Genomic DNA, 24,509 nt, shown 5'->3' with positions numbered 1-24,509 from the left:
TGTAATCTAAAATCGTATCAATAAACAACTTTCTATCATAATGGTTTTCCCACATTTGCTTTATATGATGCTTGTGTGTTTCTAGTTTGTTCACACTTCAACCATTGTTTACTTTTTATAACTTTGACCCATTAACAACATAACTCAATAAGAATTGTGTAAGTAATTGTTTGCAAACTTTTCAAATTCGGTTCATAATTTGTTTTTAGATTTTTTTAAAAAATAAACTACGTAGGGAAGTTATAATACTTTATTAATAAGACACTAAATCCACATCAATACATTATTGAATAGGCTACTGGCTTCTTGATTAATGGTTGGAAGCATTCATCTTTGTTGACAGTGCACCGGTTAATTGTTCTGGTGCGCAGCCACAATATTTTGTTGTTCTAGTGGTACACAATGGCAATGATAGAGGATGAGTGAGGTTGAAATAAAGCAAAACAAGGTAGAGGATGAGTGAAGGAGAGGGAAAGTAACGGCATACAAATGTTGTTGGTTGTTTTGGTAACGAAAAAACATGAGACACAATGGTGGTGTGAGTGTAGGTTAAAACAAAGGAGGGAGATAGAAGAAAAACTAACAAAAGTTATTCTTTCTATTTCTTACTTATTTTAATCTATTTGATTATAAACTTAGCCTAAATATTTCACTATCTAATAACTTGTTTTTCAAATTATTACCAATCCATATGCCGTTATTTTTTTAAATTGTTTTAAATATTATTAGTAGCTTGTGGGCATGAATGCCATGGTCTTTTTTTCCAAATATTTTCAATACTCTAAACATATTTAGTAGTCAAATTTGGGCTTTTGTAAAGAAAAGGGCTAACTAATTTTTGCTTATCAGAACTTATTATATCTTATAATCCTTATTATATCTAAACTAAACTTATTATGTGAGAGTATCATACTTTATTTTTATTAAACAAAATTTATTAGACCTTATTAATCTTAAAGATTGAAAATAAGGTGAGCAGAATTAAAACAATTTTTTTTTTAAGATAAGGAAAAAACGTTCTAATCGGATCAGAATCTTGCACAAATCTACTCGATCCGAGTGTACAAACAAGACCCTTCAGAAGAGGCGAACTACTAAATCAAGTACTAATCGGTGATTAAGAACTAAACTTGGGGTGGGTACTTGTTCAAATACTACTACTGAATTCTGATACTCTTCATCTTCCTCAGCCTCAGCCGCTTATTTTCCAGAACCACACTTACGAATTACTCCTTTTTACCTCTTCTCTCATCGCCTCTTTCTCTCTCTACTTCTCACCTCCTTCTTCTCTTTCAATTACCCCCAATTCGGTCAACTAACCCAACTTTCCAACCAATTAACTCAGATCTAAAACCCTATTTTCTCCTGTCTTCACAACTCAAAAAACCGCAAATATGGATTATGAATTTCGATTTTGATTTCTCGCTTCTTCAAATTTACTAAACTGTTTATTCTTTCGTCACACTATGGCTGCCAATTTTGGTAACTATGTCAACTTTATATTATCATAAAGTAGTTTTTTTTTTTTTTTTAATTTTCCTACTGTTTTATGCTATTTTCTTGGATTTGGGTAATTTGCTGATTAATTTGATTATTATACAATATGCTACTTTATTTAATTTGTTTTTTTTTGATGCAGGTGATGGATTATTTGATGCATCTCAATATGAATTTTTCGGCAATCATATTGTTGAAGAAGTTGAGTTGGGAGGCCTTGATGAAGATGAGGATATACTTGTACCTGGAATTGAAGATGATTATCAACACGAACACGAGCACGAGCACGAGCAGGTGTGGCTATGTTCTTCAATTCCATATATATGCTACTTTGATTGAAATTTTGTTCTTAATGTTACTTTATTATTAATATGAGATTATGTATAGCCTATTGTATACTCCTACTATAAGATGTTTTGTGTTAATATACTATCATTGCAATTTGAACTAAATTTTCAATGGAACTTGTGATAAGGCCTTTGAGAGTAATATCCTTTATAGATATGGAATTGTTTTCGGAGACGTATTTGGTATGATATATGCTGTTTGTAGAATTAGATAAACAGTCAGGAAGGAATTGTTTGAAGTTGTTTTATTTTCTTGTCGTAATTTCATTAGTGCTTTCCCTGCTTGATAGGATAGGAGATGGTAGGTTGTGAATCTCAGCTTCTTTGTGGCAGTATAAATCATAAAGCTTTACACCGTAAGGTCCAAAATTTAATCGAATATTGTCATTTATTGGTAAAAAATTGGTAATTTTCTGGTTTTAAATTGAATTGTGAATGGCTGGATGCTATGCTCCTTAAGAGCTAGTGGCTCCATAGATGTTATTAAGTTAAGTGATTCGGCAAGAAGGATAGGTTTGATATAGTTTTAGTACCTGAGCCATTTGCTTTCTTCACCATCCTTTGATTGGAAAATATGCACTCGCAAATAATTTTGAAGATTTGGAAAGCACCCAATGTTCATTTTTTTTGCCCCTTAAAGTTTCAAACCTTGATCAATCTTCTAGAGCTTTCTGTTCAGTTTATTGGCTTTTATCTCTCTCTAAAGCTGAGAGTGCAGTATTATACTCTGCTCTATGTGGTTAATCATGGTACTCAATTCAGTCAAAGTTGTAATAAATGCCTTGAGAAAATGAATGGGCATAGGCATAGTGAATTTTCCTATTTTTTCTTTTCATGAAAAAAGGTCAATTGATTTTCTTGGATACACTACTGAAATTAACTAAGCACACCTTCTCTGATCCCTGTATAGGCCCTTCATGGAGTCTTTGACTCGAATACCATCTAGAATTTGTTGCCAAACTTACGTTTACTGGTCAAGATAAACTCACAATTGAATGGTCCTCCTTTTGAACTTCTTGTAATATTTTATGTAAATTCGCATTTTAAGTGTACAAAAATCATGGTGGCAGTTATATTCATATTTCTAGGTTGGGGTTCACTTAGTTTGTATCTTCTTAGACAATTCTCACTAATTGATCTTTATTGACTCAAAATATTTTACTTTCTCCATTCTTTTAGTTGTTCCAATCTCACTTTTTACGCTATTCGTTCACCTTACTTTGACCATATCTTATTATTACTAGAATATAAAATCAAATGTTATAATGTAAAGTGTATTAGATTTGTCTCAAAGTATATTTCCATAATTTGAATTTTTATTATGTTCATAAATAGATAATCAAAGATTTTAGTGGTCTAAGTTGTGCGTTAGCAAACGTGTCATTCAAAATGGAACAACTTAAAAAGGAATTTCTGAAATTCTAGTATACAAGGAAACAGATGTAATTTGTAATTGTTCTAGGAGCTCCTAATAAGAATACTAACTTCTACTTATTTTGGTATTTTCTTCTGCAGGTTGAAGGTGTAGCAACATTTTCTGATATTGATGATCTTGGTGGTGCTTTTTCACAGGTCAGTTAGTCAGTCACCCATTCTACCTAATGAAATTTATTATTGTTGGGTACATGTGGAAGTGTCACTCCAGTTTGTTTGTGGCCCTCCTTTCGCTTTGTTTTTCTTTAAATCAGTGCATAGACTATCAAAACGCAATTGTTTTCTGAAAGAGCAATCTGTTGACTGTAAACTTATACTTCTATTCCAAGAGGGTGTAGGGAGTTCCTTAAAGAGTTGATTTGTGTGGCAAACGAATTCTGTAAATTGGATAAGCATCTAGGTAGGTCATTCAATGCAGCTAAATGCCGTACTTCTAGTTTCTGTTAAGCCTGAAGAGTTGTTTTTGCCTCTTATCTTTGTTGTTATGAAAGACACAATTGCAGTATGAGACTATGAGCATTGGTATTGGTTTTTTTTTTATTCTTAATTTTAGTTCTTGTTTTTCTCAAGGCTCACCTGGTCATTTGAGTGCAAGTCCAGTATTGGGTATTCAGGAGCTAATCTTTGTTCTATTTAGGCTTTGGAGCTCTTGTGCTTATGAGTTTTTTTTAATGCTACTTGTTAAAACAGAAGTGCTTTAGGTCTTTTGATGGGTGGTAACAAATGGCAGTAATTGTCAATTTTTGCATTACTATCAACGGTGAGAGTGTTAATGGTTATTTGTGAAGAAAACCATTTGTTTAGGGGTGATGTTGCATTACCACGGGACTTAAAACATTAACGCAATTTATCTCCACCCACTGAAGAGTTCAATAGTCGTTTAGGTTGCCAATTAACATTTCTGGTGCTGCAAATATGGTTGATGAGTATATTTATGTTTTCGTCTACGTACTGAATGGTAAGTATCTAATGAAATTCAGAAGTTCTGGGGATTTCTTGAGGGACAACATGAAAGTCAAATTTCTATTAAAATTGCTTAATGATGTGAACCTTGCTTTGTTTTCACCACTTAATTATCAAACATTGCATTCTTCTGTTGGTAAAACTCCGCAAAGGTAGTCCATCCCACTTTTGATAGTATATAGAAAATGTACCTTCTGTCAATAACTGTTCCTTTTAAAGATACTGTAACCCTCCCTATGTTCATCATGTTTTCTCTGTTTATGTGCTCTTTCTTTTCTATTGAATAGAAAGAAAGGATGCACTAATGCTGCCAAAAATTTGTTGAGCGAAATTGGAGTTTCGGTGCTAGTCTCACCTAAATATCAGATTGCTGCTTTTCCTGACATTGAAGATTAAATGTTGATCAAAAGTTGATTCTATTGGTCTGTTTGTTTACGCTTTCACTAATACTGCCAAGCAATATTTGTTGAGTGAAATTGGAGTAACTTTGCTTGTCTCTCCTGAATATGAGATTGCTGCTTTTCATGTCATTGAAGATACTTTTTCCATGTAATGTTTATTCAAATGTTTATTCAAAAGTTTATTCTAGTTGCTCTGTTTGTTTACATTTTCATTTATATGCAGCTGAACAGGACAGTCAGTGAACCAAGAACTGGATTTATTGGTGATAGGGGGTCCAGAGAAAGTGAGTACAAGCATATATCTTATGTATTTGTTACGTTGAATGTGACTAGTGGACTCTTTCTTTGCTTTTCTTCTTGTGATTCTGTTGGGTTTTGGACTCTTATGGTGTTCCTTTTTTTATTATTATGTAAATTAACCTTCTAAGCTATTGCCGTATAGTGGTTGCATTCAATAATCTAAATTATTTGCTATCTTTAATCTTATTAATATATTTCAAAGACAGCCATTTTGTTTATATTCAGACCTTGAAGTTCAGTATATAGGTACGATATATTGTATTTGGGTGGAGTTTCATTTGTTGTTATGCTTCTTTGCACAAAATTTAATCGGTGTGCCCAATGAACATGTATTCTTATTGGACTGTGATTAAAGTAAGGACAAAAGATAAGCCAGTGAAGTTTCTGAAACTCTACATGAGCATGACAACTGTTAATGTTGCTTGTAGCCAAAAAATGAAGTTGCAAATACCAAAAAATTGGAAGTTATCCAACAAGCACCACCACTTCATTCATTTCTATCTATGTTTTGAGAGTTTTTTGCATACAATCTCATTTAGTTTATAGGAGATAGTGAGTATCTGCTGTGCAATCTTGGTCTATCTTACGTTTACTTTTGGCTGTTGTTTATCCAGGTTTAAGATTTAGCCTCCTTTAGAATGCTTTCTCACTAGATTGTTACGTTTTAAAGAAAGTGTTAGAAATTGTAAATTTTCCCAAGCATTTTATCTCTATTCTGTAACAAGAATCCCCTGTGGTATGATTTGCTGTCATAGATCCAGTTTGTATTTACAGTTGATTGAGTTCTTTCTAATCTCAGCCACCTTTTATTCTTTCAGGTTCTTCTGCAGCTGAGTGGGCACAGGATATTGATTATTCAAACTGGTATGATCAGCATGTATATCGTCCAGAAGATGGGCCTGAAAGCAAAAAGTGGTCCTCACAGCCATATGGTTCCTCTGTTCGTGCTGCAGAGTCAAATATATTGCATAGAACATCATCATATCCTGAGCCCCCACCTCAGCTTCTTCCTCAACGTCATCAAAATCTCTCCAGTGAACCGATTCCCATGCCTAGGTCTTCCTTCCCTTCCTATCCTTCTTCTGGGAGCAGGCCACAAATGCTTTCAGCAAACCACCATCCTCAGCATGCAAACAATCCATACATTTCTGGTGGACCACAGATGACACTGCATTCACAAACAACCTTTTCTGGGCCTATGTCTGGTTTACCTCATAGCTCTCATCTTGCTGCAAATCTGCCGCACTTCTCTCCTCCTGGTCATTCTATGGATGGTCGCCCTCCTGGTCAATGGTTGAATCGTGCCGACCTCATGAACAATATGTTGCAGCATCCATTACCTCATCAAAACGGATTGCTGCCTCAGATGATTTCTCAACAGCAGCAGCAGCAGCAACAACAGCAACATCGATTGCACCATCCAGTTCCTCCACCTTATGGTAATTTAACTGGGGTACATTCTCAACTTATTGGTCCCCATATGTCTCCATCACCACCCATGTTGAACAAATTTGATGCAATGATGGGGCTCCCTGATTTCAGAGATCAAAGACCTAAATCATCACAGAGGAATAGACAAAATATACGGTACTCCCAACAAGGTTTTGATACCAATGGTCAGAGGACTGATGGTGGGTGGCCAGTTTATAGGTCAAGGTACATGACAGCAGATGAACTTGAGAATATTCTTAGAATGCAGTTGGCTGCGACACACAGCAATGACCCGTACGTAGATGATTATTATCACCAAGCTTGTCTTTTCAAGAAATCTGCTAGTGCAAGGTTGAAACATCATTTTTTCCCCACTCAACTGAGAGATCTTCCTCCAAGAGCTCGTCCTACTGATGAGCCCCATCCGTTTCTCCAAGTTGAGGCATTGGGAAGGATTCCTTTCTCGTCTATCCGCAGGCCAAGGCCTCTTCTTGAAGTTGATTCGCTGAATTCAACTAGCTCTGGCAATGGTGAACAAAAAGTTATTGATAAACCCCTTGAACAAGAACCTATGTTGGCAGCAAGAGTGACTATTGAGGATTGTCTTTGTCTTCTTCTTGATATTGATGATATAGACCGTTTCCTTCGATTTAATCAATTTCCAGATGGTGGTGGTGAACTGAGACAAAGGCGGCAAAGCCAGCTGGAAGGATTAGCAGCCTCACTACAGCTGGTAGATCCACTTGGTAAAGATGGTCAAGCTCCAAAGGATGACTTTGTATTCCTACGAATAGTTTCTCTCCCCAAGGGGCGGAAACTTCTTGCAAAATTCCTAGGTATGGTTTCCCCTGGAAGCGAGCTCCTCCGGATTGTTTGCATGGCCATTTTTCGTCATTTGAGATTCTTGTTTGGTGTCCATCCATCTGATCAAGCAGCTACAGAGGTGACTGCTTACCTTGGGAAAGTCGTATCATCGTGTGTAAGCGAGATGGATCTTAATGGACTGGGTGCTTGTCTTGCTGCAGTTGTTTGCTCCTCAGAGCAGCCTCCACTTCGGCCCATTGGGAGTTCTGCTGGAGATGGTGCCTCTGTAGTACTGAAATCAGTTCTTGACAGAGCAGCTGAGTTACTTAGAGACGCTCATGCTGGTAGCAGCTATAATATGGCCAATTCAGCCTTCTGGCAGGCATCATTTGATGAGTTTTTCAATCTACTCTTAAAATATTGCTTGAACAAGTATGATATCATTGTGCAGCCAATGCAAATGCAGGGATTGCCAAACTTGGCCACTGATGTGGCTAAGGCTATTAAGAAGGAAATGCCAGTTGAGCTGTTACGAGCAAGTCTTCCTCATACTAGTGAGCACCAGCGGAAACTGTTACTGGATCTTGCACATCGTTCTGTGCCTTTAGTTGGTTCTGGTGCTCATGGAGGCAATGGTAGTTTTGATGGTTGAGAATTTATCACATGAACTCTCAAAGCATCATTAAGCCGCAAAGGAAAAGGACTTCAACAGTGTCGCATGTGTAATTGAAATGGTTTATCATCATCAATATCATTTTGGTTACTCATGTTATTGCCTAAGTGGAAGAAAGTGGTTGTTAATCTTTATGAAGCCCCCTGAAATTTGAATCTGTAAGAGGCAAGTTAAAATTCTTTTTGGTTTTGTTCATCTTTGGTGGAGCTTATTTTTGATGATGCTCTCTAGTTAAAGTAGGATGTACAAGGTTCATAAGTGGTTCCCATGTTCCTGTGTTATTTGGTTTGAAGGAGCTGGGAGAATTTTGCAAATCACATTGAAGCTCGAGAATGGCCTTCTGCAGTTCCATTTAGTTATTCATGCATTTGGCTTCAAGCAGTAGAGCTTTCGTAGTTTGGGATATACTTAGAGATGGTTGCCTCGTGAGCCATGTAATTTTACCATGGTGACTCCAAGATTAGAATTGCCTTTGTCTTTGTCTTTGTCTATGTATAACAATAATAAACTCTGTTTAAGTTTAATGTGGTTTAAATTTTGGCTTCATTTCTTGAAAGGCGTAAAGTGCTTTACAGTATTTTTCTGCCCTATGTATATCCCAACTGCAGTTGCTGTTTTATTCTTGATTTAATTGGAAGAAGTCTATTTTTGGGGGAAAAATTGCAGGAGGATCATTGGAGATATCCTTCATCGCAGGGTACTTTTGGGCATTCTCGTTGCTCACTTTATGGCTCCCAAACAAGCAAGACAATCAGCAGGGAGGGCTGTGTGCGTAGCATAATAGTCGTCTCCTCATGTTTTATTATGTCATTGCATATGTCGTCGGTGTTGATGCATCGTGCTTGTTATTCTGCGGATTAGGAGCCACTTCTGGGTAGAGCAATGGGTGTTCAAAGCAAACCAATGGAAAGCATATGGAGGCAATATAGAGGATCTTGAAAACTTGAGAATCATCCCAAGGCACCCCGGATCCCTTAGAAAAGTCCCGGATGGAAAATGTTGATGGGTTAGAAGAGTTTGAAAATGGACCATAAGAGGAAAAAATTGAAGCCTATGATACAGGTTGTCGAACGTTTTCGGGGCCAAGTATGTGGCCTGTGCGACGCATCCTAAGGCCATGGCAGGGTCTTTAAAGGCACTCATATGCCTTGGAGTTGGTATATAATGGCCTCCAGAGCCATTCATGAGTGGAGCGAGGGTTGTGCAAAGCTAGCAAATGAAAGGCACACAAATGCAAAGAATTGGGTGTGAAGGTTCTCAAGGCATCCCAGGTCCTATATGAAAGTCTCGAATGGAGAATATTGTCAGGCCTGAAATAGTTCAAACGGGACCCAGAAAGGCAAAATTGAAGGTTATTATACATAATTTCGAATATTTGAGGGCCAGTCAGCGGAGCTATGGGATGCATCTAGGGTCATGGGAGGGCATTTGAAGACACCCCCCCCCCCCCGCTTTTGATAAGGCATACAATAGTCTCTAGCCATTTCGGGGTAGAGCGAGGATCGTGTAAAGTAAGACCCAATGTTGTATCTAGGGGCCATGGGAGGGTCTTTGATGACACTTCCACGCTTTGAAATGGCCATAAAATGACCTTCAGAGCCATTTGTAGGTAGGGTGATGGAACCAACTAAGGGGGTCCAAAGCATCGAGAACCCATCTCAAAGCATCATGTGTCTATTGAGAAGGTCCTGGTGGAAATGTCACTAGGATCAGATAAGTCCAAAGATAGCTCAAAAACTAGTAAAATCAAAAGTTTTTAGAGGTTTCAAGGTTTTAAGCTGTGATTTTCTCGTGTGTTCTTAAAAATAACTTGGATAAGTGGGCCCCTTTTATTTTTATGTACGCCGGTCCATATTGAATTATTTGGGCCTATTTTGCTCTAATATTGGTCTGTATCCAACTCTTATGTAATTGTTCAAGCAAACCATCATGAGTGTATTTCTAAACTCTTCAAACTATTGATTGCTTACAAAAACGTTGTATAGCGTTCCACCAAACATATATTATTTATGCTCGCAATTGCATGTATAGCTGAGAATCAAAATTGGCCTAGTGGTTGTAAGGTCCTCTTTCTACCTCTGTGATAGGGGTTCGATTATCATCCCTTGCAAGAAGGATTGCCTATTTCCCCATTCCTTGCAAGGGAATTCTCCTTACCTAACAAAAAATAAAAAATAAAATAAAAAATAAAATAAAAAATGAAAAAATGAATGTATAGCTTGCTCTAATGAAAAGGGTTGACAACTTAGGTGAGCTTCTGATCAAGCAAAAGTATTTCTTATTATTGATGCCATAAAATAAAGCACTCATTGTTGTGATATTGAGTATAACAATTTAATTTCACGATTGAATTTATATTGCTCAACAAATAAAAAGATATATGCCTGTTTAAATCTTCTAAATCAAGTGGTCAGATATCATCTTTGATTCAAATTCTCTTTTATTGTTGTTTAATATCTATACAAATAAATTAAAAGGTTGTGACAATGTATACACGCCACGTGTCACATGACTCACATATGTTACTTAACTAGAATTGTCCAATGTGTACATAAATCATGTCGACTAACAAAAGTAAAATTAGCTTGCAACGAGATTTGAACCAATGACCTCTTGCTATTATTACATGACACAATTACCATCTCAGCCAACTTTTAATCGTATTTTAAGTATCCACAATAAAAATGTTAATTACCATCTAGGAAAAGACATAATCCTTGCAATTAACTTCTTTCTTGGTACTTCTGAAATTAAGGGTTAATTTGCTAGTAGTCGATTCACCAAATTAAGCATGTGTCACAACTCGTTTGGTTTTTTTTTTTCTCTCTTAATTTTTACTTCCTCCGTTCCATTTTGTTTGTTCCATCTTCTTTCTAAGGATGTCCCAATTTGTTTGCTCAATTTCTTATTTTGGAAACAATGTCCAACTGTTTTACTCTCACAAAAATTTGATTTGGGCCCACTATTTCTGTTACGTAATGCTTGACTCGTAAATAATACTATTATCCTCAACAGTAGGTTCACTAATAAGAGACTTGTGCAACAATGTCAGGACTCAAATCTCGAACTTGAGCTCCGGCTTCAGACCTGCAAAAAGGGACCCACCCTGGAGGTTTGGGTGGTATTTCCCCCTCCGAAGCTTAAGTCAGGTATCAGGAGTAGAAAAGGAACTTTTAAAGAGAGAAAGTAGAGAGAGAAATCATTTATGGCAGAATAACAGTACTATGCCCTAAAAAACGTACCTTTCCCCTGATTTCAAGGACTATTTATAGTGTCTGAAATGACTGTTGTACCTTGATGTCACCCTAATTTGGTGGCATATGATTGGCTAAGCAATAATGCTATGACACATGGCAATCACTGATTGGAGAGTAACACATCACCCTTTATAAAGGTGTTTTTTGTGTTTACTGGGCCTAAGTATAGATTGGGCCATAAGAAGGGCTTAGTATACCTTTCTTTATTCAGAAAATGTACTTTACTCCCTATAAACTTCTGGTCCATGTACTTTACAACAACAAAAAGAGTGCCACCTGTAAGGCAGTGATGAAGTCACGTGTCACGTCTATAGCAGTTGATTTTTAGGCTACAACAATATATATATTGTTTTCCAAAATTCAAATTCAAATTTATATATAGTTAGAACAAATAGTTGTTAATGGAGATTAATGAATTATGAAATTATGGCAAGAAGTAAAAAAATAGTAAAACAAGAGACAAGAATGGGAAGGTGGGAAAATCCTTCAACTAATCTTATAGTGGAGAGTTTGGCTCGACTCCATCTTGCAATGTTCTTCCACTTAGGTTCCCAAATACGAACCTTTATGATAGTGAAGTGCCAAACTTTCAGTCTTCTCCACAAGACTCAATCTTCTTACACTACGCTTCCTTTCATTCTCTTTCAGCATAATTTTTATTGCATTTATAAGATCCTTGTCATCCACAATTCCCAAATGGTTATAGGGCTTCAAAACAGTTTTAAGAAAAGCAGGAGTCTGATACTTCAATTGATACTCTCTTAAAATTTTACAAAGTTTGCTCCATTGCTGGAATCACTCTTCGCATGTTCCTAACCAAAAATTAACTCCTCTATCCATAGCATCACATGCAATCCTCGAAATTACTGTTAATCGAGCAGGTTCACACAAATTATGAGCAATGGTTTGATATCCAACTCTTTGCTCAGTTTCATTGCCATATTTGAGACACAATGTTTTGTTTAAGTGAACGTTGTGTCTGTTGAAATGTCCGTAATAGCTTTGTGTTATTTCATTTTTATGTGACATGGGTAATGAAGTTAAGTATTTGAAATATAATACCAAATAATATATAGACCAAAAAAGCTGGGTTAATCATTTTCAACTTTTCTTTTTGTCCATCTTTGAAATTTGAAATCTTTCTTTTTTAAAATTTTAAAAAAAGCTATTTAAAATCCTTAATCGTGGACTGCTATGCATTCCCTCAAAAAAGGCTCATCATATATATTGTTTTCCAAAATTAAAATAAAAATTTATAGTTAGAACAAATGGTTGTTACTGGAAATTAATGAAGTATGAAATTAAAGCAAGAAATAAAAAATAGTAAAACAAGAGACAAGAATTGGAAGGTGGGAAAATCGTTCAAGGACTCTTACAGTAGAGAGTTTGGCTCGACTCCATGTTGCAGTGTTCTTCCACTTAGGTCTCCAAATATGAACCTTCTTAACTATTGTCCTTTTATAAAGTGAAGTGCCAAACTTTTATAATATGTGGATGTCTTTACGTTCATTTCGAGGCAATTTGGATTTCACGAGAAATGAACAAATGGGGTGTTAGAGGCTTTTCGAGGCAATTCGAATTGTGTCAATCACCCGTGCGACATTACACGTCATGTCGACACTCCTATGAATGTTTCGGGTGAAAATATGACCAGGGCCGGAGAAGTCAAAAAACGTCCCCCAAAAACAGTCAAAATAGAAGGTCATGATACACGCTCCCGGACTTTTTCAGGACCTGGGCTCTAAACGCCACGGGATGCCTCCTAAAACCATGGGAGGTCATTGAAAATGAGTCATGTATGGCTTAAAACGAATATATTGATGCATTTACGTTCATTTCGAGACAATTTTAGGATTCACGAGAAATGAACAAATGGGGTGTTTAGAGACTTTTCGAGGCAACACAAATGGTGCTAAGCACCCGCACAATGTTACAAGTCACATAAGACTTCCTAGGAACGTTTTGGGAGAAAATATGACCAAGCCCGGAGAAGTTGAAAAATGTTCAAAAGAGCAAAAATTGAAGGTTATAATACACGCTTTCGGACTCTCCCGGGGTCCGAGCTCCGAATGCCACGAGATTTCTTCCAGGGACATGGTAGGTCATTGGAAAGGAGTCATGTGGCTTTGAATGAATATGTGGATGCCTTTACGTTCATTCAAAGGTAATTTGGGTTTCACGAGAAATGAACAAATGGGGTGTTAGAGGCTTTTTGAGGCAATGAAGATTGTGCCAATTCAAGGACCTTCATAACGTTACAAGTCACGTCGGTAGTCCTAGGAACATTTTGGGAGAAAATATGACCAAGGCCGGAAAAATTCAAAAATGTCCCAAAAACAGCCAAAATTGAAGGTTATAATACACGCTTTCGGACTTTCCTGGGGTCCGAGCTCCGAACGCCACGTGATTCTTCCTAAGGACATAGTAGGTCATTGGAAATGAGTCATGTGGCTTGGAACGAATATATGGATGCATTTGCGTTCATTTCGAGGCAAATTTAGGCTTCACGAGAAATGAACACATGGGGTGTTAGAGGCTTTTCGAGGCAATGCAAATTGTGCCAAGGACCCGCGCAACGTTACAAGTCACATCGACACTCCGAAGAATGTTTCGGGAGAAAATATGGCCGGGCCCGGAGAAGTCAAAAACATATTCCAAGAATAGCCAAAATTGATGGTTATAATACACACTTTCAGACTTTCTCGGGGCGGAGCTCCAAACACCACGGGATGTCTCCTAAGGACATAAGAGGTCATTGGAAAGGAGTCATATGGCTTGGAACGAATATATGGATGCATTTGCGTTCATTTCGAGGCAAATTTAGGCTTCACGGGAAATGAACAAATTGGGTGATAGAGGCTTTTTAAGGCAATGCAAATTGTGCAAAGGACCATCACAATGTTACAAGTCACGTCGGTCTTCCTAGAAACGTTCGGGAGAAAATATGAACAGGCTTGGAAAAATCCAAAAAGGTCCCAAAAACAATCAAAATTGAAGGTTATAATACACGCTTTCAGATTAACCTGGGGTCCGAGCTCCGAATGCTTACATGGTAGGTCATTGGAAACAAGTCATGTGGATTGGAACAAATATGTGGATGTATTTATTTTCATTTCGAGGCATTTTAGATTTCACGAGAAATGAACAAATGGGGTGTTAGAGGCTTTTCGAGGCAATTCAAATTGTGCCAAGCACCCGCGTGGTGTTACACATCACGTCGGCACTCTTAGGAATGATTTGGGAGAAAATATGGCCAGGTCCGGAAAAGCCAAAAAATGTCCCTCAAAAACAGCCAAAATTGATGGTTATAATAGACGTTTTCGGGATTTCTAGAGGACCCAGCTCTGAACGCCACGGGATGTCTGCTAGGGACATGGGAGGTCATTGGAAAGGAGTCATGTAGCTTGGAACGAATATGTGGATTCCTTTACGTTCATTTCGAGGCAATTTGGGTTTCACGAAAAATAAACAAATGGGGTGTTAGACGCTTTTCGAGGCAATTCAAATTGTGACAATCACCCGCGCGACATTACACGTCACGTCGGACTCCTATGAATGTTTCGGGTGAAAATATGACCAGCATCGGAGAAGTAAAAAATTTCCGCCAAACCCAGCCAAAATTGAAGGTTATATAATACACGGTTTCAGGCTTTCTCTGGGCCCGAGCACCGAACGCCACGTGATGCATCGTAGGGCCATGGGAGGTCATTGGGAAGGAATCATGTAGCTTGGAACGAATATATGGATGCCTTTACATTTATTTCGATGCACTTTAAGGTTTCAAGAGAAATGAACAAATGGGTGTTTAGAGGCTTTTCGAGGCAAAACAAATGGTGTCAATTACCAGCGCAACGTTACAAGTCACGTTGGTCTTCCTAGCAACGTTTCGGGAGAAAATATGACCAGTCCCGGAAAAGTCCAAAAATGTCCTAAAAGCAACCAAAAGTGAAGGTTACAATACACGTTTTCGGACTTTCCCGGGGTCCGAGCTCTTAACGCCACGAAATTCCTCCTAGAGACATGTTATGTCATTGAAAAGGAGTCATGTGGCTTGGAACGAATATGTGGATGTCTTTACGTTCATTTCGAGGCAATTTGGATTTCACGAGAAATGAACAAATGGAGTGTTAGAGGCTTTTCGAGGCAATGCAAATTCTGCCAAGCACCTGTGTAACGTTACTAATCACGTCCGCACTTCTAGGAATGTTTCGGGAGAAAATATAACCAGGCCCGGAGAAGTCAAAAAATGTCCCAAAAATAGCCAAAATTGAAGGTTATAATACACGCTTTCAGACTTTCTTGGGGCCTTAGCTCCGAACGCTGGGGGATGCCTCCTAGGGCCATGGGATGTCATTAGAAAGGAGTCATGTGGCTTGGAACAAATATATGGATGCATTTACGTTCATTTCTAGCCAATTTTGGGTTTCACGCGAGAAATAAACAAATGGGGTGTTAGAGGCTTCTCGAGGCAATGCAAATGGTGGCAAGCACCCGCGCAACGTCACAAGTCACGTTGACTTTCCTTGGAATGTTTCCGGAAAAAATATGATCAAGTCCGGAAAAGTCCAAAAATATCCCCAAAAACAACCAAAATTGAAGGTTATAAGTAGTAAAAACTAAAGGTGACCCAATCCGATTAAAATTTAGCCGAACTAATACTACCTCCGTTCTTTTTCTATTATAACAATGTTTTTGGACACAATTTTTCAGGATTTGGAACAAATGTGTAGTTTAGCATAAAAGTAACTCTTTAATTAACTAGAGTATGAGAGAAATCATCCTTAGAAAATAAAAGCAATTTTGTAAGGCAAAGTGAGTAATATATGATGGTTTTAATAAGATAAAGTAAGGGTAATATTGTCAATTAAAATTGCTTTTTATACCAAAATTGGAATTGTTGCAATAGATGTGAAATCACCCAAAATAGTAATTATTGTAATATAAAAAGAATGGAGGAAGTATACTGTAACCTCGCCTCATGTACGAATCTATAATATGTAAACTTTTGTGTATTATAGGAGCTTTAGTGCTTTACCATTTAATACTATCATACATCATCTATTCTAAAATAAGTAAGATGTTGATGGAGACTATGGAATTAATGAAAGCAATGAGATAGAAACAAAAAAAAAATATGTGACCTATGTGCAGAAAGCTAAGAGTCGGTCTTATAAAAAGACCATCTAATTTTAATTTAAAATTAGGCATTTCTTTTGGTAAGGTGAAGAGGACTCACTTGAGGGAGGATATGGAAAATTACTCAAATAAGTCATATGAGGTTTGATCCCTATACCTCAGGCATAACATATGAGAAACGATTCCACTACTCCACTACCTCAACCTCAATTAGGCAACTATTCAAGTTCAATATTAAGAAGAGATCGAACATACCACCTTTTGAATACAGTGAATAATTTAAGCTATGTCGATTAACAAAAGTAAAATTAGCTTACAACAAGATTTGAACCCGTGACCTCTTATACCACGACACAATTATCATCTCAATTAACTTTTAATCATGCTTTAAGTGTCCACATTATTATATTTGTAGCTTTTTAATGTTGAGTTTTCCTTAATATATTTTAGTTGGAATGGAAAAAAATGCATATCAAGTTCGGAAACACAATACCAACCCAGACAATGTCCAGACCCAAATACTAGTTACAACCCCAAAAGGAGGTCTTCAGGGTTGAAAATTCACCCTCAACTAGGCACAAGTTGCACAACACAAAATGGAAAATCCAACATCAAGGACGTGATACCGATAATGTTGCAAAAACTATTTAGCATTGAGCAGAGGAAAACCTAATCATGTTATACGGTGTCAAGGGATGAAATGCACCTATTAAATTTGTATTATAATATGCTTATGGGTGTATTAAGGGATGTTTTAGGAAAATTTCAGGACACCAACAAAAAAGGAGGGTGTTTGAAGATATGATGAACGTGAATATATATGTGATATCTTCTCCGTCCTATAATATTTAATTCATTCCATTTTTCCAAAGACATCATCAACTTTCACCATATTTCATTAACATATAAGAACTATCAAAATAGTTACATAATATATTATTAGAAACGTCTCAATATTTATTTTAAAATATCATTTTTTTATGATCTTTATTAATGTCTATTTAAAAATTGGCCAATAATATTTTTTTAACATAATTTGATAAGATAGATTATATTAATGTCCCCTCACAGTGTACCTAAATATCACCTATCCCAAATCCCCTAAGCCCCACCCCCTAATGAGAATCGAACCTACAACTTACGTGTGGAAGATGAAAGGGCTTACCGCCCTTCCATCCATTCCCTCATTCTCAAATGGCGAATAATATATCTTGCAGAACATATAAGTAGAAAATAAATCTAGTATTTTAGTATGGAGAGGGTCTACATTTATTCCTTTTCTCCTCATAAATTATTTTGTTACAGTTACAGAAATACTATAGGTAAATAATGATGGCTTTTACTAGAATTCATATGCCATGTTGTTCCTTCTTTCATATAGTTGGAGGTAAAAGTGAAGAATATCTAACTTTTGAGGCCTGATCGACTTTTATGATTTTCAAAAGTCCATATTGGCTACCCAAAATATAGACGGCACTTTACTTGGAAATTGAAATTGCTCTTGAATTCTCATGAAGCAAGCACCTTGTGAAGCTAAGATTGTTTTCTTATCACGTCTAGGGCCTTGACAAAAGGTTGGCAAATTTGGTAAGGTACTAAGGTGATTAAATATTCAAGTCCACTTTTTGGATCACCGATTAATGGCCTAATGGTTAAGAGTTTTACTAGATCCATCAACTGAGGCAAATTTAACAATTTGAATAATTTATTCCAACTAATTTAGTTGGTTAAACTCTTAGGGGGTGGTATCCAAAACATGAGATCAAATCACGTTTACATAATTTATTCTTGTGGTTCTCTTTACACCAAAAAAAACATTCCACAATAGCGAGTTGTGTTAAATTTCAAATTATATGAAAATGGGCCTTTGTAACCCAATAAGAAGGATGAGAGTTTAGCCCACTTACAAGCTAGGAGGTTCCATCCTAAAATCAATTGGTGATAGGAGGAATAACTCCTAATCTTATAAAGTGGTTTATTCTCTCCTCTTTCTTTAATGTGATATACTCACAAATGGGCATTTAATGGATTTCAACAAATTGTAATAAGTAGCTATTATCATAGCAAACATTATATCTCTAGCTTTATCTCTAGATTTTGTTTCTTGTTATAGAGTAAGTAGAATAAAAGTGCAAAAACCTCATATTCAAGCTACTAAAGCAAGAAGAGAGCCTAATCTTTAATGGTTTTACCAATATTCAAGCTACTAAAGCAAGAAGAGAGCCTAATCTTTAATGGTTTTACCACTATAAACAATAATAATAGCAATACAATGTTAAATATCACGTTATATTATTAAAGTAAGATTATACATTGGTATGTATTATCGATATAATATTCAATGTAAATTAATTATTATCATATAAATTAAGTAAAATCAACTAAATATTGATTTGCCTAAAAGTGGTTTAATATTCATTTCTTATATTTATATATAAAGGAAGTATAAATTAAGGTTCAATATTCTAAGAAATTCAGTTAGAATAAAACAAAGAGAACACACCTTAAAAAAAATTCATCCGAAAGCATGTTTGTAGGCACTTCGACTTTTGTGTGACTACTAGGTAAAACTCAACTAAATTGGAATTAATGACACTTTTAATAAGCCATAATCAAGTAAAATAATGTAGTAAATAAATTAGAATAAGTAGTTGAAATAAACGAGACGCTTCTTTTAAAAAAAAGCTCTCACATATAAAAGAGAAAAGCGTTTCATTTATTTCAAAACCGAAGAAAAATGTATTTTCATCTAAAGAAATTTCAAGGTTTAAATTTATAGAAAATTTTGCAACTTGTATTTAGATAACTTTGGAAAGGCTTAACAATATTATTTTTTGGGTGCAAACTATTCCCTTTTTTTTTTTATCATTCTCACTTTCACGTGCACGTCTCCCGATGCACATATTCGAACTTAAATATTTTTCGTCATATATTAATAAAAATTATAACGATTGAATATTAATAAAGTATTAATTAAGACGAATCAAACAAGACCCACATGACTATATTTTTTTCTTATAAATTGAAAAAAAAAATTGCGAAGATTCTCTCTAAGCATGAATATTGTCAAGATTAAAAGTGAGAATGATTAAAAAGAAAAAAGGGAGGAAGTACTCCCACCGTTTCCTAAAGATCTTCCCTCATTTCGTTTAAGGGTGTTTCCAAAAGATCTTCCCTCTTTTGCTTTATTCCTTATTTGGCAACACAAATTTCCCTATTTACCCTCTCATGTCACTATCATATGGTCCACCATTACATTAATAATTCAATTTTACTCCCTTTCTCTCTCTTACTTTAACCCCTTTTTATTTGTTTATTTATCTTAACCCCTTTCTCTCTCCTACTTTACTCACACTATGCCCCACACAACTTGATTTTCCTTGGTATCTATAGGAACAGTAAGTGGGAAGATCTTTAAGAAACGGAGGGAGTATATGATAAAAAGTAATACTCCATATACCGTGCTGCACGAGAGGCTAGTACAAAATTAGGACATCAAGGACATCCATTACGCATTGTTATAAAAGAAGATTTGGTTAAAAGCATATCTTTAATTTGTTGTTACAATTAGCAAAGTAATGGATCATTCTCCAATAGCCAACATCATGCCCTACCGAAAAAGAAGCCCGTATCATTTTCAATCTAATTACCTCCAATGAATTCCGTAAATGATCGAGAAAGAATCATAATCTACAACAAGAAAGTGAACTTCATTGGGACCTTTTAGTAAAGTGGAAAAAGAACTCCTTTTTTAATCTTCCAGATAATTAGATGAGAGCTTTTGAGCAAAAGATCAATTACTATAAATAAAGAACCCTAATTTGGACGCATTAAGCCTTATTCTGAATATCGGCGTTAAATCAACAATAGTTTTGTTGGGTATATATTCTAAGTCCCACGTTGAAGAGGTAATGAAGAGTAGTCTAATTTATAAGAATCTGCCTATTTAATTAGTACAAGGCTTTTTGAAAATAAATCCGAAAACAAATCTATGAAGACTTGGCCCAAAACGAGCAATATTATGCAAATGTTAGAGTTGTCGGTACACCCGTGGGCCCAACAATTCGTCTCTTTACATATTACCATAACAAAAATTACTATTCTCATAGGAAGAACAAAGAATTTATTGATTTAATATTGGAGATATTAGATCATAACATGGTATTTAATTTTCTACACATGTTAATGTTTAGAAAATGTTTATATTTCTTGAAGATAATATATTATATATATATATATATATATTTTTTTTACGGGAAAGATAATATGTATTCTAAAAATAAAGATACCTAGCTTAAATTTATTTCTTAAACATCATTAAGCACATATAAAAACTTGCATGAATTACTATGTAATTTCTAGCTACTTTAGTAATTTACTATTAAAACAATTTGTTAGATTTGTTTTAAAAATCTTAAAAAAGAGAGTCAGCGCTCGGAAAATTGATCACCCAATGAAATTCACTTAGTGGTACCTTATGATAAAATCGTACTTTCTTTGTTCTTTTTTAATTACAATGTTTCCTTGATTTGGAAGTTTCATATTAATTGCAACATCTCCTTATTTGATAACATTTTCTCTCTATCTCTATTCTATTACATTGTTTTACTTTTTATCGTCTAATTATATCCTTTTTACATGAATCTCTTAAAAAAATGTGTTGACAGAGTATGTGTTACAATTATTATAAAATAGAGAAACAATTAAAAGGTTTTTTGTCACTAGATTGCTTTTTTTTTTTGTTAACTAGGGCAATATAAGTCCCTAAATTGATTTTGTGAGGTTATTTTCTCTGCTTTTTAATAATAAATGTGTTTAACAAGTATAATTTTCGGGCTCATATTTCCTTATTTTTCTACATCTATTAACAATTTATATAAATATATTAAAAGGCGTGTATAAACAAGAAACTGTGCCACGTGGCGCTTTTCCTAGGGAGTTTTAGTTCATATAATTCATGTACAATAAAAAATTTTAGAAATTGCCTAGTACTCCCTCTGTTTTTTTTTATCATTCTTATTTTTCTGTGCGCGTTTTCCAATGCACGTTTTAAATCTTAAATATCTTTCATTATATATTAGTAAAAATTATAACGACTGAATATTAATAAAGTACTAATTGAGACGAATCAAGCAATACCTCACATGACTATGTTTTTTCTTATAAATTGAGAACATTTGAGAAGATTCTCTCTATGCATGAATAGTATCAAAATTCCAAGTGAGAAAGATAAAAAAAACAGAGGGAGTATAAGTTTTGATCCCGAGACCTCAAGTACATATACTAAAATCTTAACCACTACACTAAGTCTTAATAAATGAAATTTTTTCTTACCCAAGGTCCGAGGAATAACCCAAATCTAATAACTAGTTCGTAACTTATAAGTTGTAACCATAGTGAAATTTAGTAGAAGTAATAGATTAAATATGGTATAATTGGTATAAAAAAAAATGACAAGGACCAACTTGACGCTAAAAATTAACGCCGATCGAAGTCCTGATAACACACATAATTTTCAGCGCCATCATCTTTGATATCCGGAGATTTATTTCTAGAGTATACATTTGATTATGGAGTTGTTTGTAGTACTCTTGAGGAGTAAATTTGTTGACCATATTTAGTCATAGGAACTTTTGGATTGCTTAAATGAATATGTCAATATGTTATATGTGGACTTGACAAATGACAACCACAATTCTCCACATCTTGGTACTCTGATCTCCATGATATGTTATCGAAATTCATGTAGTAAACGGTAAAATGGGAGAAATATGCATTGCGAATATGGGGGTATATAACATGCATGCATGTGAAGTACGTAGACCTTAGAATTTTCTTTAGTCATCGAGGATGGAGGACCATATATACTTGTCAATTGTCATGATTGGATTTTCTAGTAATTAAGAATCTGATTAATTCCATAATTCGATTATCTTAACCTTATAATTTTCGAACTTCAAAAGTAATTAATCTCTATTCTATATGTGAAGAGGGGTAGGACACCAAAATATGTAAGTCCAATTTTACCCTCACTACTTTCGACAAATTACAACAAATACTATTCTCTCTCATAGACAGAAAACCGTTCACAAACCAGATTATCAACTCAATAATGCATAACTGAATATAGAGAAGAAACCGCTTCGGGTCCAATCTTCATCATTCATTTGCTTTCCCTACTACATTATTCTCTCTAATATTCTTTCTCCTTACTCTCTCAATGTCAAAATTAAATTTGGTAGAAGAAAATTGTTATAGCCTTCTTTTGTTGTTTTTCCTCTTTCATCTTTCAGTGTAAATTTTTTTTAAAAAAATTACATAACCAAGATGTCTCTCCTCTTTCTGCATTTCTTTATTTTTATACTTCAATTTTGAATTTAGGAGTATAATTTTGGTTGGTTGAGGGATTGATTCTTGAAATTTTGGGTTTGATTTGTTAGTCCTGATGTTTTTCTCGATCTTTTAAAGTACATTCATGACAAATTTATTTGATCATTTGTTGTGCTTTTTTGTATATATGATTTGCATTTTTTTTTTTTTCAGGTAGCGTACTTAATATTTGAAGGTGTTTTTCTACCAAGGCCTACAGCTCCCACAAAAGAAACTATCTAGATTTTGGTAGCACTATTGCAGTGGAAAAGAATTTGGTTTTAGTGGAAGTTTGGAAGAGTGGAAGAATTGGGCAATTTGGCTTCTTCTGTTCTTTAATTGGAAACATGGAGAAGTTTGGCTATTGGAAGAATTGAGAGTATTTGGCTTTTCGGCGGTTCAACTTCTTCATGGCTCACACTTTAAAATTCAGGCTTTTAGCAATGCATTAGGTAATATTATTTTCTTTATCTCTTTTTTTTTTTTAATCTATTTTCTACTTCATTAGAGATTTAAGAACTTTTTTATGTCAAAGATTGATGAAAATTGAGATTACATTCTAGGAGGCTAAGGTTTTGGAAATGTCGATGCTAATTAAATCTGATATTATAATTCCTCTTTTCTGTTTGATTCTCTAAAATGTTTGAAAATTTGTGTTTTTTCTCTGAAATTGAATGTCTTTTTTCAGTTTGATTCATTTAAATGACTCAAATTTGTGTTGCGTTCGGTGTACTCTGCCTAATTTCAACTTATATTGTTTGTCATATTTTGAAAAATGTAAGATTTTGGCAAATTTTGTGCATCAGTGCATGTGTGTGATTTTCCGGCATCTGAGGTTCCTATATTGGAGAAAAAATGGTACTCTCAGTGACTTCAGCAATTGAGACCTCTCGCTACAGGAAAGTTTGGTCATGTCTACTTGGCAAGAGAGAAGAATGGTACTCCATCTTCAAGTTTTGTTCTTCGCCACTTCAAGAACTCTTTTATTAAGTGTATTTTGAATTCTTGATATTTAACTTATATTGGCTTTTTTTTACCTACAAATATATTATACTCTATATTTAATTTTATGATAGTAATTGATATATATATCAAGACAGACTTAAAGAAAGAAAAAGAGACTGTTGATTCTACCTCGGAAATCCTCCAGGATGACCCAACAACAAATTTTGTCATTTTGCTGCTCAAGATTTCAAATATCTACGTGAAGAAAAGCTTTTGAAAGAATTTTAGAGCAGAATATGATGCTGCTTGAAGCAGCATCATATTCCCTGCTTCAGAATATTCTTCATCCCCTTGCTTCGTGAAATATTGTATGTTCTTCACATTGATTGTGATTATAATTAGAAATATACTAGCAATCAATATTTTTGTCATTGCTTTGGTTTGTTTGCTTTGTAATGTAAAATTTATAATTAGAGTATGATTGTTTGCTTTATATGTCAAGAGGGATATGGCACCAAATATAAAACCCCTATTTATATGTCAGTGTCTTTTTTACCTTCGAAAAAACCCCAAAAATTATGAAGGGAAAAATCTCTTGGGTTTTCAAAATTTCTAATGTTTTTTAGGATATGAGGTATGGGGATAGGTTTGTCTTTTAAGGTTTGAGGTTTTGCAGAGATGAAAATGGGTTTTTGAGGTGGGAGAGAATTGTTGGCGTGGTAGAGAATATCGGTGTCTAAGATGGTCAAAGGGAGGAAAGATAGGTGGATGAGTGGGGTGGTTCAATATTTAAGTAGTGCTTGAAGGTAATGGTTGTGGGTTTAGGGGAGGAGACAAAGGCAGATGAGGGTGAAATGAATGGCTTTATACAGAGACAAAGACAATGGGAGGCTAAAGAAAGTTGGAGCAACATGTAATATACTGTGTGAGAGAAAGGTCGAGTTGAGAATTT

General features: G+C 35.2%; 1 protein-coding gene and 1 long non-coding RNA gene across 3 annotated transcripts; both read left to right on the top strand.

Moving 5' to 3' along the window:
• The first annotated feature begins 1,142 nt into the window (after positions 1-1,142).
• LOC104905349 (protein PAT1 homolog) lies at positions 1,143-8,396 on the top strand. Its single transcript, XM_010693904.4, has 5 exons — positions 1,143-1,482; positions 1,640-1,791; positions 3,360-3,416; positions 4,866-4,926; positions 5,761-8,396. The coding sequence occupies exons 1-5, from the start codon at positions 1,467-1,469 to the stop codon at positions 7,827-7,829; spliced, it is 2,355 nt and encodes a 784-aa protein (XP_010692206.1). The 5' UTR covers positions 1,143-1,466; the 3' UTR covers positions 7,830-8,396.
• Positions 8,397-22,227: 13,831 nt separating this feature from the next.
• Positions 22,228-23,677, top strand: LOC109133583 (uncharacterized). Of its 2 annotated transcripts, none has more exons than XR_002038721.2 (2): positions 22,228-23,064; positions 23,419-23,677. It is a non-coding gene; the product is annotated as an uncharacterized LOC109133583 (long non-coding RNA). The 2 variants fall into 2 exon arrangements; XR_007276019.1 differs by having other exon boundaries at positions 23,395-23,677.
• Positions 23,678-24,509: the final 832 nt, after the last annotated feature.

Source organism: Beta vulgaris, chromosome 1, assembly GCF_026745355.1.
Source record: "Beta vulgaris subsp. vulgaris cultivar EL10 chromosome 1, EL10.2, whole genome shotgun sequence".
NCBI classification, from domain to species: Eukaryota; Viridiplantae; Streptophyta; class Magnoliopsida; order Caryophyllales; family Amaranthaceae; genus Beta; species Beta vulgaris.
The sequence above is the reverse complement of the archived record's forward strand: the minus strand, read 5'-3'. Positions and strand labels throughout refer to the sequence as shown.